At 37.7% G+C, this 14,930-nt stretch overlaps 1 protein-coding gene across 1 annotated transcript; it reads right to left on the bottom strand.

Annotated features, from left to right (window-relative positions):
• Positions 1-1,246: 1,246 nt before the first annotated feature.
• LOC128239843 (carbohydrate sulfotransferase 11-like) lies at positions 1,247-8,899 on the bottom strand. Its single transcript, XM_052956284.1, has 5 exons — positions 8,819-8,899; positions 4,609-4,833; positions 4,190-4,224; positions 3,455-3,636; positions 1,247-2,359 (listed from the first exon to the last, which is right to left on the bottom strand). Exons 2-5 carry the CDS (start codon positions 4,757-4,759, stop codon positions 1,414-1,416), a joined length of 1,314 nt encoding a protein of 437 aa, XP_052812244.1. The 5' UTR covers positions 4,760-4,833; positions 8,819-8,899; the 3' UTR covers positions 1,247-1,413.
• Positions 8,900-14,930: the final 6,031 nt, after the last annotated feature.

The raw sequence follows: 14,930 nt of genomic DNA on the forward strand, positions 1-14,930 counted from the left end.
ATCGTTATCGGTACTGTATGAAATATCAGTAAGCAGGGAACCAGACTAGGTTTAAAATACCTATAAACAATTTGCAGAGATGATTATATTTGACATCTGTGATCTAATAGACAGCATGACATACATATAAGCCACCCGTCAGTTAGTTTGCAAGCAAGAAGTTCCATTAGCTCTTACTCGTTGTTTTTGTTTGTTTTATTAATGAGCCTCCATTAAAAAAGTGCAATAACTTTTGGCGCTGCGCTGTAGTGGATGTTTTTGTGTGGACGAAATTTAACACAAAACACACAAAGTTGGCCGTTCCCTTTATTTCTACCTTATTGCATTCATTTTATGATTAAGTACAACCTACCAGTGACGTTTCATGGTTCCAGACCAATTTTTTTAGATAATAATTATATCCGTGACCGTTGGCCGTCTGACCTCGAAAACAGGTGGCGGATGCTGGTCGAATACAACCTACAACTAAACTTTACTGTCCTATGTCGTATACTCGGGTTGTTTTGTGGACAATATTTCCACGCAATACACAAAATTCATTGCGCAAGAGCCCTCTTGCCAGTCGGAACACCTCGACCAGCTCCGCCACACGACGTACCTCGTATGTATGCCGTGTATAGTGTTTTAAGGTTAAATGTCTATCACGAAGATCAAATTGATTCGCAATGAAGTGTATTATTACATCACTATTATGACTCCTACGAATAAAGTTCTCAGGCTAAACTGCTAAATTACAATTACTCCGTACGCGATCTACCTACAGCGTAGAACTTTAAAGAATTATATCATTGTATACCGTCCACATACATCAGATGTTGTTTTCGGAGGAAAATGGTCGAAGTGCTCCGATTACATCGTGGCAGAGTGATCGAAACGCAGACTCTAGATAACCTGATTTGTTAAATTTTTAACCAGGTTTTCACAACGTGAAGGGCGGCCGGGGGGCGTCATACTCACCTATGATACTGAATATCTTCAGTAAGGGTTGATATATCTTGACCAAACTTGGTCTATAGGAAATGTTTATGAATACCATTCATGGATTTGCGTTTGGAGTCCCTAGGGTCAAGGTTAAGGTCACTGCTTCTAAAACAGGAAAAACGATTGAAACCGAATAACTTAGTTAGTTGATATATCTTGACCAAACTTGGTCTATATGAAGAGTTTATGAATACATTTTATGGGATTGCGTTTGGGGTCCCTAGGGTCAAGGTCAATGTCACTGTTACTAAAAATAGAAAAACGGTTGAAACTGAATAACTTTGTTAGTTGACATATCTTGACCAAATTTGGTCTACAGGAAGAGTATATACTATGTGTATATTCAATTCTTTCAAACCGTGTTCACATTTGATAATGAACTGCTTATTTCACAAATACCACAAACAAAACATGTCACATAAATAAAGTCAGTCAGTTTTTATCTCGAGACTCTAGCCACACTGGATACTTTTCATAGCGAAACAAGTCAAAGTCTACATCGTACATTTCCTGAAACTGTTTCATTATCCTCTTGGGCAGTGACCGAAATGCGTTCCTCATGGACTTGGTTCTTTGTTCCTTCCAATTGTCCAATGTTTTCGTCGTGACTGATTTTCTTGTATCAAATATCACCGTTTTTAAGAAGAGCTTGTATTCATTATGATATTTCTTGTCTGTAACTTTCTTCAAATATGCCTCAGGGAATGGAACATAATCACCAAGGTAACCATTGTACTGAAATACCTCCCACAACCGACGGCCTACAGCATCCAGGCCAACGCAGTCAACAGAAATATTACCATGCAAATGTGTTTGCTTTACAATATCAAGGTTATAGTCTACTAAATCTGTGATTTCCCTCTCAAGACGGCTGTCTTTCGGATTTTTGGGAATAACTCCTAATGTTTGCGCGCTCGCCAAAACGAGGTTAGTATCTTCATCGAACGTCTCTGCAGCGCCTATGACGTCAAAGTCGTGTTTACAAGGGTTACAGTTATACAACACAGTTTGAAAATGTTCATTCAACTTCGGATCCGCTTTAAAACCGCTATGATCGTAATTGTACCTAACAAATTCCTCAAAAGTCATGTCATGCCCACATTTTAGCGCTCTCTTGGTCACGTTCTGGCGAACGACTGGAATAGCGTTGCGAGCAGTGTGCCAGAAATCTGGCAATACGAATTTGTCAAGATACGCCGACCACAGTCTAGTATATGGATCCCGGGAGAACATGAACTTGAGGGCGGGGTCAATCCATTTGCCTTGTCCTCCCTCCGTTAGTTTCAGTTTATGGATGGTTTTGAAGTCACCATAATGGACCATAAACCGACTAATGTCACTCGGGTATTCGAAAGTTTGAGGATCGTGCTCGATGAACCTGTAGTGGAAATCATAAAATCGGATAACAGAATATCGTGTGCAGAGAAAGCATTGTGTTCAGCAATGTGTTAACAGTTCCGATACATTGTACAGTTTAAAGGGTTTTTGACAAAGAAAAGTAGCTTTTGTTGTGTCGTCTTTAGCTTCGTTGGAAATATGCAATTCTGTCGTAACTTGTTGACTCGGAAGCAATTGAAAACAATAAATATGATGGGAACGTACAAATTTTAAAATTATTATACGCATGCGTGTAGCCATTCAGGGCCCAGTACTATTGCTGGAACAATTGTTGAGTTAATGCAGGGCCCAGTACTATTTCTGGAACAAGTGTTGAGTTAATGGAGGGCCTAGAACTATTGCTGGAAAAAATGTTGAGGTAATGCAGGACCCAGTACTATTTCTGGAACAAGTGTTGAGTTAATGGAGGGCCTAGAACTTTTGCTGAAACAATAGTTGAGGTAATGCAGGGCCCAATACTATTGTTGGAACAATTGTTGAGTTAATATAGGGCCCAGTACTATATCTGGAACAAGTGTTGAGTTAATGCAGGGCCTAGAACTATTGCTGGAACAATAGTTGAGGTAATGCAGGGCCCAGTACTATTTCTGGAACAAGTGTTGAGTTAATGGAGGGCCTAGAACTATTGCTGAAACAATAGTTGAGGTAATGCAGGGCCCAATACTATTGCTGGAACAATTGTTGAGTTAATATGCTCTTGATCACAATTGGGGGGTTTACAGTATTCTCGTGTTACCTTAGGTGTGTGGAAACATCGATTAAGATTAATAGGTCGAGCAGAGTTTATGATCCGACGTATGATACATGTATGTGAGTAGAACTGCCGTCTCATCAAAGCTGACTTTGTCACGGTAGTGTGCTGTTATACTAAGTTGTCTTATCAAAGTTTAGGTGAGAGTTAACAATAAGTACTAGTAATTACCTCCTCTTACCCAACAGGTTATGAGTTCGTCTCCAACTTGTAGAACGTTCTTTAGCCTCTCAAAATACGACACCATTACTGCTGTCAACCCAAGCTTCAAGCCCTCTTCTTACTTTAGCTAATATGTTAAAAACTCAAGCTGTTTTCACAAACCTAATCGTGCGCTTCCATGAGGTACAGCCGACCTTTGGGACGACACAAAAGGCTAAAGATGTTCTCGGGGACACCCAGAATTCCGCCCTGGAGGTGGCGTTTGATAATTCCGGTCGCTTAGTGCAAACGTTCCTCACCCTAGACAGTCTTTGTTCGTTTCGCTTGGCTGCACGGTACAGTCGCTAGAAATTTAATAAACAAATTTTGGAATCTTAAAATGGCTAAAAATCATGCTGTGATGAAAGCTCATGTATGGCTTCGCCTTTTACTGCATAGATACAAGTTTGCTATTATATAATATTTTCGACAATAACAATCTCTCTTTTGTGGGATAACAGCCATTCGTGTAAGCGATATTTCATCCTTCTTTTGCATACTGATGATTTATCAAAAATGCGTGATAATGCGTGATAATGATTTTCATTGCCGATGATTACATGATGAAGTTGATGATGATGATGATGATGATGATGATGATGATGATGATGATGATGACGACGACGACGACGATGATGACGACGACGACGACGATGATGATAATGATGATTATGATGATGAAGATGTTTGCCGAGATGAATGTTCATTCAAACGAAAATCAACGAACAAACTTTACATTATAATATATAATATAAAAAGTATAAAATATATATGTGGACAATATAATTTATATAACTGTTTGGTATTTTTATACAGAACTGTCACTTGCTCTACATTCAAATTTATGAAAATGCTTACCTCAGCTTCCTTACTGTCGATAGCAGAAACATTTCCTGAATTGAAAACAAACATCATTTCACTTAAATTGTCATATACTGTAAAAAGGTACTCGCGAAAACTAATTTCGGATTATGTAGTCATGTATGTTTTATGTCGCGGCGAATTGGGAAATACAGGGTCTTTGATTGAACTGATCTCATTTTTTGCAATGCACAGAGATGAAGAAGTTAACATTATGTATGAAGATATTTACATTCGCATTCGGGTAAAAAATAATATATTAAACTCAATCAATTGGGACTAAATCCCCCCCCCCCTAACCGTTCTTGTCATTTTCGGAGGTGTTGTACCATTTATATCATATTGTATAATATTTCGTTGTAGTACATTTTCAAACTTTTCTACTCTGAAGCTACATCAAGATAGTACCTACTCACTCAATTTGGGTAATGGCGGGGTAACTTGAGGCTCTGTCCGCTTTGTAACTATTACGAGGCAAAACTCAATTAGCACAAGAATGCAAAGCACGAGACACAATGCCCACAGCACAGGAATCTTCCGATGCATCCGGTATTTAATAACGTCCATCACTTCCGGTTCCGGTTTGCCGTGTATTCGTGCACGTGCTTAGTTGCTGATAAAATCAGCTTGGCATGCTGCAACTATATAAAGTTAAAAACACTACATGATATAGAGAATATTTGTTGATTTCAGTGTAAGATCGTATTTTATTTCACGAGTGTCATATGTGATCACGAGTCCATTGTTTGAAAAGGGAGATTTCCACTCCACTTCCCGTGGGACGCCCCTTACGCAAAATTATAACTGATGACGTAGCTGTCAATTTTTAATTTCTGGTTCTTGGATAAAAAGTTCTCGATATTTTTTTAATGTTATTAAGTATTAACTAGCTTTTTAGTGCAACATTTAATGAACCTTTCAATGACCTTTCATTTATGCATATATGTTCCAAATAATGTAACGGTCCGCTGTAGGCGGATGTGCGTTCATAGTATAACATTCCGTTATAAACGGAAGTACGTTCATAGTACGTATGTTTACTTGGTTGGTAATATGCAAATTAGCAAAGCCCGGGATCCGTGTGGATTGAGAATTGACTGTATATTAAGACCAGTGGACCCTTTCAGGGTTGAGTGGGCTTTTCTCTGAAGGGATATGTGCATCTTTGACGTCGCACTTTACTATAAATTAATGTTTTGTTTATTTGAGTTTTATTTGAGTTTATCGCAGTCTGCCCGCGCCCTTTGGCTTCATTATGGCTTGACCCCGCCGTGACGCCATCACGACTTGAATTGTGTTTAAATGCCATAAGTGACATGAGATAGAAGTGACAGCAATTCGCAGTCAAATCCAGATATTGGAAGACTTGAAGAAACAGATTGAGATACAAGAGATCCGGGTGCGATACCCTAGCTCTTTCCGAAGAGACCTCTTGGTTCTTTAACGTGCTAGGTGTAAAGCACCGATACACATGATACAACTTTCCTGGGTTGAACTTGTACTGAGTACACCACTTTTCCAAGTACGTGTACCAACTTTTAACGTCTTTTGGTATTAAGCGGCCCGGTATCGAACCCACGACCTCCCGCTCCGTAGGCGGACGCCTTAACCACTGGGCCACGGAGACGGACCGGTCTATAAATTAATGTTCGAAAGCGAGTTTATATAGCAGAACATGAATACATACCGAATTACAACGCCGCAATTTATTAAATGAAAATTTGTAAGGTCGAACGTGTAAGCTAAACAATACATTGCGGATAATATTTGGATTAAAACATGTTTCCTACAGAGATCAGTCTGATTCGCATACGTTGATATTTTCACTCCTATCAAATTAATACTCTTATTTCATCGAAAAACATGAAAGAACTAAAGAATATTTGTTGATTTCATTGTAAGACGTAGCGCCGCCATGAGTCGATAAACGTATTATTTTTCTGACTACGAGTGAAGTACAAGTTCAGATTTCTTTTGAATGAATTGAAAAAGGAAACACAAAAAAAAATATCAACGCGGAAAACGTTAATTACTAAAGCATGTTATCTCTAATATTGTTTGATACTATTCATGGTGGTGTGGGTTCCTGCCAACTTGATATTGATCAAATTGATATATTAAACGGCCTTTCAAGTTTACATTTAAAAGGGAAAGCGGTAAAGTTTCATGTAGTTTGTTTATTTTTTATAAACATTTTGGTGCCTGCTGTAGTGATGTTTTCACCAGTTGATACCCCTTGAAGTGGCATCGCAGTTAATTGCTGCATTTAAAAAAAAGAAGAGAACGTCAAGAGTTTATGGTCAAAGTCATCCAAAGACATTATTGAAATTTGTTCTAAAACCTGTATTGATTATCAATATTTTAAAGCTTTACCATAAAAAAAGAAAGTGGTCCAAACCACGGTCAATGAAACCACCCACGAAACTATTTACATTCTTTTTCAAAACTGGACGCAATGTCAAAATTCCATTGTTAAGTTTCAATACAGCATTGAAATCGGTACCAGTGAATTACCTACTAATTCGAATATTCAACTATCTGCTAGTTGCCAGTTGGGGATTCGAATATTCAACTATCTGCTAGTTGCCAGTTGGGGATTAGAATATTCAACTATCTGCTAGTTGCCAGTTGGGGATTAGAATATTCAACTAACTGCTAGTTGCCAGTTGGGGATTCGAATATTCAACTATCTGCTAGTTGTCAGTTGGGGATTCGAATATTCAACTATCTGCTAGTTGCTAGTTGCCAGTTGGGGATTCGAATATTCAACTATCTGCTAGTTGCTAGTTGCCAGTTGGGGATTCGAATATTCAACTATCTGCTAGTTGCCAGTTGGGGATTCAAATATTCAACTATCTGCTAGTTGCCAGTTGGGGATTAGAATATTCAACTAACTGCTAGTTGCCAGTTGGGGATTAGAATATTCAACTATCTGCTAGTTGCCAGTTGGGGATTCGAATATTCAACTATCTGCTAGTTGCCAGTTGGGGATTCGAATATTCAACTATCTGCTAGTTGCCAGTTGGGGATTCGAATATTCAACTATCTGCTAGTTGCCAGTTGGGGATTCGAATATTCAACTATCTGCTAGTTGCCAGTTGGGGATTCGAATATTCAACTATCTGCTAGTTGCCAGTTGGGGATTCGAATATTCAACTATCTGCTAGTTGCCAGTTGGGGATTCGAATATTCAACTACATGTTGATGTTGATATTTAGCTACTCGACCATTTCCAGGTTATTTGCGAATACCAACCAGTCGGAAGTTTGGGATTCAGATTTTGTCCAGGTTATGGTTGAATGGTACACATGTGAATAATTCACACACCAAGTGTATTCTTATGCATGTACACAGATGTATGTTCGTGACAAACACTGTCTTATTTAAGTATGTTTTCTACATTCGCCAGTTGGATATTCGAACATTTCCAGTTGGTTATTCTCGAATATCCAACTACCAACCAATTTTTGGGGGATTCATATTTTAGGTACAGGTACGCATAAATAGAAATCAAACAGTTTATGTATTTTTGTTCATGTACATTTATATATTCGTTAAAAAACACTGTTTTAAATCACAGTAGTATTCGTACGCTTGACAGTTGCTTATTCGAACATTTCCAGTTGATTATTCGCGATTTCAAACTACCGGGATTCCGATTGTACCATATTCTCTAGTCTAAAGTTGCTAATAAAATGAAATATCACGTATTTTTTTTCTTTAAACCCATAAGCAAATATGTGTCTTCGTTACACACAATGTTTTATTTCACTGTTTTTCGTACATTAGCCTGTTGGTTATTCGAACATTTCCAGTTGGTTATTCGCGAATATCCAATTACCAACCAGTTGGTACTTTGGGACACAGAATTTGACATTTTTTATGGTTGAAAGGTACACATATGAATAAATTACACCCTGAAGTATTTTATGCATGTACACACATACAGTAGGCGTGTGACTTCTTCATATATGAACTTTTAGACCATATAAATAGACATTATCTGAAAGCCCAACTACAAAATGGTTGGTTGTTTGAATATTCGCGATAACCATCTGGAAATGTTAAGGCTTTGTTGCCCAAAGAGTCATCATTTTGTCATAGCAGCCAGAGTTGTTATGCATGCTATAACTTTGTTTTATCAATTGTGTAGCCGCTCACCTAGAGATAAATTATTTCTGACAATTTTCATCAAAAGTGGCTCGGTGGCTTCAGTGGAGATGTCGTTAAGGACGGACGCAGTTTTTGTCTTTTATTTCACCGATTTCCCACAACATTTATATATTTAATACCAACAACATAAAAGAATGGCCTTTGACCGTGTGATTTAAAATTTGTAATGTATTGTCATTGAAACAGTTTTAGATATCGCTTATTTTTAAGGCCTAAGGTCTCAAATAATTCAATAATTATTAATATTTAATAATTTATTCAAATAAATAGTGAGCCAACAGATTCTTACTAAACTAAATTAAACAAATGAACTCAAGAGTTTTTCTATCTTTGCGTATCGGCGAATTGAAAATTTCACAAATAGAAGCATAACTTGTGTTTCGACCAGTATGAATGAAACCATTACATTTTTTATAAACTCATCAAAATATTAAAACACAACAACACACATACCAATGAATAGCCATCCCGTTCCAAATGAACTTAATGAAGAATATAAAAGCACGATCGACACACCACACGTGCGTGATTCAGATATCTAGAGTAGATTGACAGACGCGACACAAGCAGTACCAGTCTTATCAATATGAGACGTCTGGATTTCTGAAGCCTTTCAATACTCACAATTAATACACTAGTTGAAAGCAAAAAGGTTGTTACTAGAATATAGATCGCATTTCTATGGGGCATATAACTGCGGTAGGATAACCTGTTAACGTTCGCGAATTGTTTGATTCGTGTTAACCACTTATTTTTTGCGATATTTATCTAGCTATCTAGTTAATATTCGTGATACGTTTTTGGTAAGATAAATATCATTAAACTTAAAACACTGATCTCTTCCAAGCCAAAATATTTTCAGCAATGGCTTGACGACCACGACCTTATGAGAATACATCTGGACTGCAGTAACAGGTAAACTATTATTACGTAAAATTAAAATTAAATTGCCTCGAAAAATAAAGCAGCTATAGACCTGTATCCCTGATGCCACGTTTCAGTATTTTTTTTTTGAAAGAGTCCTACTCAAAAGACTCAATGACTTGTTATCTGTAAAACAACCACTTTTCCCTTTAAGGCTTTCAGAAAAAAAACACACACTAAAGCTGTGTCACTGCCGCTTTTAACCTCCAAGAAACTCTGTACCATAGGGTTGGACTGTAATGTGTATAATGATATGCTCGATCAGAAATCTGCATTTGATGGGGTGTGGCACAAAGGGCTCTGTCTCAAGCTAGGTCGACTAGGAATTGCAGGAAAATTGTTACGTGTGTTGGTATCTGCTTATATGGTATTGAGATTATGTGTAGTGATGCTGAACGGAAAGTATTCCGAAGGAATGCCAGTCCTCAAATCAGTGAGACAATGAGGCTTATTATTCAACTTTATATAATGTCGTGGACAAAGATGTATTTATATGTAAATTGTTACATTAACTGGAAAAAAGTAGTCTAGGATGCTCCATGTTTTTTTAAACAAAGGTAGGTAATTCTTCATAAGCTGATGATATTTTACCCGTGTCATTATCTCCCTTGAATTTGTAACGCATGCTTGACGAAGTGTATCACCAAAGCACGGTGTGGAAAATTAACGTTAAGAAACCGACCGTATTATTCAGCACGAAGCGAAATGCACCGCCTGGTGGTATCTTATACGGGCAAATATTTCATCAGCAGTCCAATATCCAAACGCAAACCATTTGGGAATTAGACAGGATTCGAACTTAAGTTGTAACGTACGTACTTCAAGGACGCTGCCAAAAAGCCCAAAACGCATTCTTTTTTACATTATTTTTTATGTCTGCACAAGACTTACATCTTTATGGTTTAAATCCAATCGTGTCTTTTGATTTGTGCAAGAAGATTATCATGCATATATGTATAGCGTTATAATATGGCAATGAACTGTGGAATAATATCAATAACAATGATGTTTTTTCTTTCAATAAACTTTGAACAGCATTTTATTGTAAATTTATAAGATGCAATGGTTTCATATAAAGGACAAGATCTGACATGCGTGAATCCATGCTTGGCGGGTTCAACCTGTTTTCAAATGTTATTATTATTAAAAAAATGATATTCCTACATAAACTACTGTTCTTAAACGTAAACTTAAATTGCGGTAACAGCAGAAATCTGTTCATAAAATGTTACGTCAAATTTAACTTGATCAAAATAGTGTTCTTTAGGGTTTAGTTTTCGACAAAAAAATAGAAAGGAACATTGAACTTTTTTTGTGGCAAAACTATGAACTAGGTTATATAAAGAAGCTTACCATTGCACAAAGGCTTCACAAATTTGTGTGCATGGTGAAGAAGTGCACCTCGTGTATGATTGCAATACAACCGATCGAATCAGGTGGAAGGTCCTCGACGAGGTAGCAGAAATAGGACTACGTGTTACAGAACGCTGTTGTAAATGGACGCCGGGAGGTTTTACCACAGCTTAGTTGGTGCTCCTTGTGAAAAAAACATGGCAAGAAATTTACACACGAATTTCATGAAAATATCCCTCCCTTTTGTGTAGGAAATGCATAAACAATGTCTAATCGAACTAGTTCGACTATAAATCATTGCACGGTGTGTTGACGAAATGTTATCTATTCAAGCATGCTATTGAAATTAATATAAAACTTCATTCGACTACAAAATAAAGGATATTTGAGGCTTGTGTACTTCGAACATAAAATACATTGTGCGTACTGGACGTATAAAACAATATTTGTTTTTTTTTATTATTATCTCTGTTAACTTTAAATATTTTGGATGGTGTCTAATTGCTAATCCATATATATATGTTTGATTAATCCTCTGTTTTTGGCATATGTTTCATGTTTAATAAGCATCAATTATTGGTGGAAATAATGAAAATTGAATTGAATTTAATGCATTCCAAAGAGTAAAGTTATTAAGTTAAACTGCTAAATTGAAATTACTACGCGATCTACTTGAAGCGTAGTTAAATGTAAAGAATTCTGACTTTGTAACACTTCCATATACATCAGCGGTTGTCTACGATGGAAAATGGCCTAGGTTTCCCGAATACTTGTTTGAAAAAATGAGATTTCTTGTACTACTTTTCAGCATAAAGCAGACAACAAAAGTTATTCAATAGTCTTGATTTTTTTCTGTGGTTAACTTATTTGACATCATAATACTCCAAGATTAACCATATTTTAATAATCCAAGAAACAGTCAGAATTTAAGATAACTTATAAAAAAGTGTAACAAGCTTTCTTTAAGTTTCTTGACAATAGATTAGTGCAATACATGAAAAGTAAACAACATACCTTGTGTTCTAGTATGGCAATCCTCGTTAGGAAACATATGCTGCATCAAAACGTTATTCAAATTTTAAGCCATCTACCCGCTACATCATTTAAATGAAACCCTCGCGGTTTTTAATAAATATTTAACGCGGATGGATGCTCTTGTAAATTGAAATGTATTGGAAATGAATTTATTCTATTTTTGATTTTTGTACCGTGACCATACATTATTTTTATCAAGCATTTCAAAAGAAGTTAATTATATATCTTTTATATTAAAGAAATCGGGTTAATACATAATTAACGAAAAGACAGTTTACAAAATACACCCCCCCCCCCTTCAGGAATGCGAACTTATATTATGTGTTACATGTCATGCAATGAAAATGCATCCTTTTTAACAAACAAGACTACTACGAACAAATTATGCAGCTTATTTCGCTACTAGGCGAGCGAGTAAAACTAGAAAATCACTTGTAAAGTGAATAGCTTGACCTGATAATTTGGACCTCGGTTTAGAGTAATAGGCAGGAAATCGCATGTTTAAACGGCGTCATTCGGAGCTCCTCGGCCATTTTTTCCAAAAACAACCTCGGATGTATAATGACGAGAAAAAGAAACGCCTCATCGAAAAGTGGCGTTTATTTTGTTGCTAAGTTTACATTTATATGCAAACGTCCAAAATGTCATGTATTCCGACCAACAAATCCAACCAACCGAAACTCGCACGATTTTATTCAGCCAATTGTTAAATTCACGTACCTGCTCACGATTTCCTCGTGCACTCCGTGCGTTTTAACCATGTGGCTTTATCAAGTAAATTCTACACCGATACATGTGCTAGTCGACATACAACCATATATCCGTGTCTTTTTTGACAATTACCCAGTTTCTGATAATGCCGAAGCTAAATAGTGAAGAGAGAGCTAGGGTTTTGGCAATGCTTGAATGTGGGCGAACGCAAGAACAAGTCGCTAGACGTTTTAACGTCTCTCGTTCGATAATATTACGTCTTATTCGACGTGTCAGAGACACGGAAACGTTTGCCAATAGGCCACGTTCAGGCAGACCCCGTGTAACGTCAGTACGGCAGGATAATTACGTACGTCAACGCCATCTATGTGACAGATTTGTGACTGCTGAATCAACGTCACACGTAATAGTAGGTAACCATGGACGCCCGGTTAGTCGACGTACGGTGATAAATCGACTACGAGAACGGGGGATTAGATGCCACAGGCCGTACCGTGGTCTAGTGCTTACGCGACGTCATCGTCAACAACGTGTTAATTGGGCCCGCAACCATTGCGGTTAGCGCTGGCAAAATGGAGTGTTTAGTGACGAGTCACGTTTCAACTTGTCGAACGCCGACGGACGTATTCGTGTCTACAGGCGACGTCATGAACGCTACGCTAACAATTGCGTTCTGCAGCACAACCGTTACGGTGGTGGCGGAGTTATGGTCTGGGCAGCTATCAACCGTAGATTTAAGTCCCAACTCGTCGTTTGCAAAGGTAACCTCACAGCCAGGCGTTACATTGACGAGATATTACGTCCTGTAGTTGTCCCTATGCTAAGCCAACGTCAGGGCCTGGTATTCCAGCAAGACAACGCGCGACCCCACGTAGCACGTGTCACCATGTACTTTTTACAGGACAATAACATTGCCGTCTTGCCTTGGCCGGCGTGTTCACCAGACTGCAATCCGATTGAACACGCATGTGATTACCTTGTACGACGGTTACGTCAACGTCAGCCTGCCAACGTCCAGGAACTTACAGCAGCGCTCCATCAGGGGTGGGCCAGAATGCCTCGGTATTTGTTACGTAACTTGTGCGGTTCGATGGCACGTCGTCTTGCTGCTGTAATTGCCAGTAGAGGAGGTCACACGCGCTACTAAGCATGTCAGTGAATTTGCTCTGACCATACATTGAATTTTCAATATTTTCAGCCTAATGTGACCATGAAATGCTGTATAATCAATCATCAATTCTCTTAAGTGATAAATATTGTAAATGCCACCTTTCTTTTCTAATTTTTAATCATACTTAATAAGATATAGTACAAACAGTTTGAATGAGGCGTTTCTTTTTCTCGTCAGCATATTTGGACGGTTTACATACTCAAAAAGTGGTACGTTTAAGTCCGCTGCAAATAGATCGCGTAGTAATCTTATTTAGAAGTTAAACTTCATGACTAAACCCTTGAGAATCTTAATTAAAAATTTACGAACTACTTCAACTGATGTACCGGCATACATCCGAGGTTGTTGTTTCTGAAAAAAATGGCCGAGGAGCTCCGAATGAAACGGCGTATCCAGCTGGTCAAAGAGGAATAACTATTCCCTACAAAACGACGCAGTTAGCGGTATGATTTATTTCCCTTATCCCGGAAAGAATGACGGGGCAAAATCCTAGAAGAATCTGAATACCTAAGACTGTATGTTACTTATCAGTTTTCAAAGACATAGTTGCGGGGGCCTAGCTAAACCATGGTCACTGCATGTTTATCATATCGCTATCTTCAGCAGTTCATTTAAGCGTAGTGTATAAAATCTCAATGCAAAACATAAAGCAGTTGCGGAGATATTAACCTATGTGTGCTTACATGCAAAACCTTAACCATTATTTGCAGTAGATGCTTGATAGAGTTATCTAACTTGATTAATGAAGTATGTTGGGATAGTTGTTAACACCTGTCTAAAGTTTCAATGCAATACATGCTATATTTGCTGAGAGATTGACTTAAATGTGGCAACATGCAAAACCTTAACCAGAATTTCTAAGTCGAAAAATAAACGGCCATAATTAGCATTTTATGCAAAATAGAGTTATCTAACTTGGTAATACAAGTAGGTTGGATTAAGCCTCAAAACAATACATCAAGTAGTTGCTGACATATTACCTTTTGAGTGCCGACATGCTAAACCTTAACCAGAACTTTTAAGTCGAATAATAAAGGGCAATAGTTTGCATTATATTCAAGATTATAAGTATCTGCCATGGCAGAGAGTGCATGATAGGTTTATCCTGACCCAAGCGTAGGGTGTTTTGCAGAATAGGTTGATGCCGACCCGAGCATAGGGTGTTTTGTGGAAACGAGGTTTAACGACAATGAACATAAAATTATACAAATATAATCTACAAAAGAATTATTATGCGGAGTGAATCAGGTTTCATTTTGCGCCATGCTACTGTGTAAACTAGAAAAGTCCATTGCACGAGTGAGTGTAAATGATTTCTACAATTGTGTTCTGGATATCGTATTCAATACTGGGGCTACCATTACAAACTTG

Source organism: Mya arenaria, chromosome 7 (assembly GCF_026914265.1).
Source record: "Mya arenaria isolate MELC-2E11 chromosome 7, ASM2691426v1".
In the NCBI taxonomy this organism is placed as follows: domain Eukaryota; kingdom Metazoa; phylum Mollusca; class Bivalvia; order Myida; family Myidae; genus Mya; species Mya arenaria.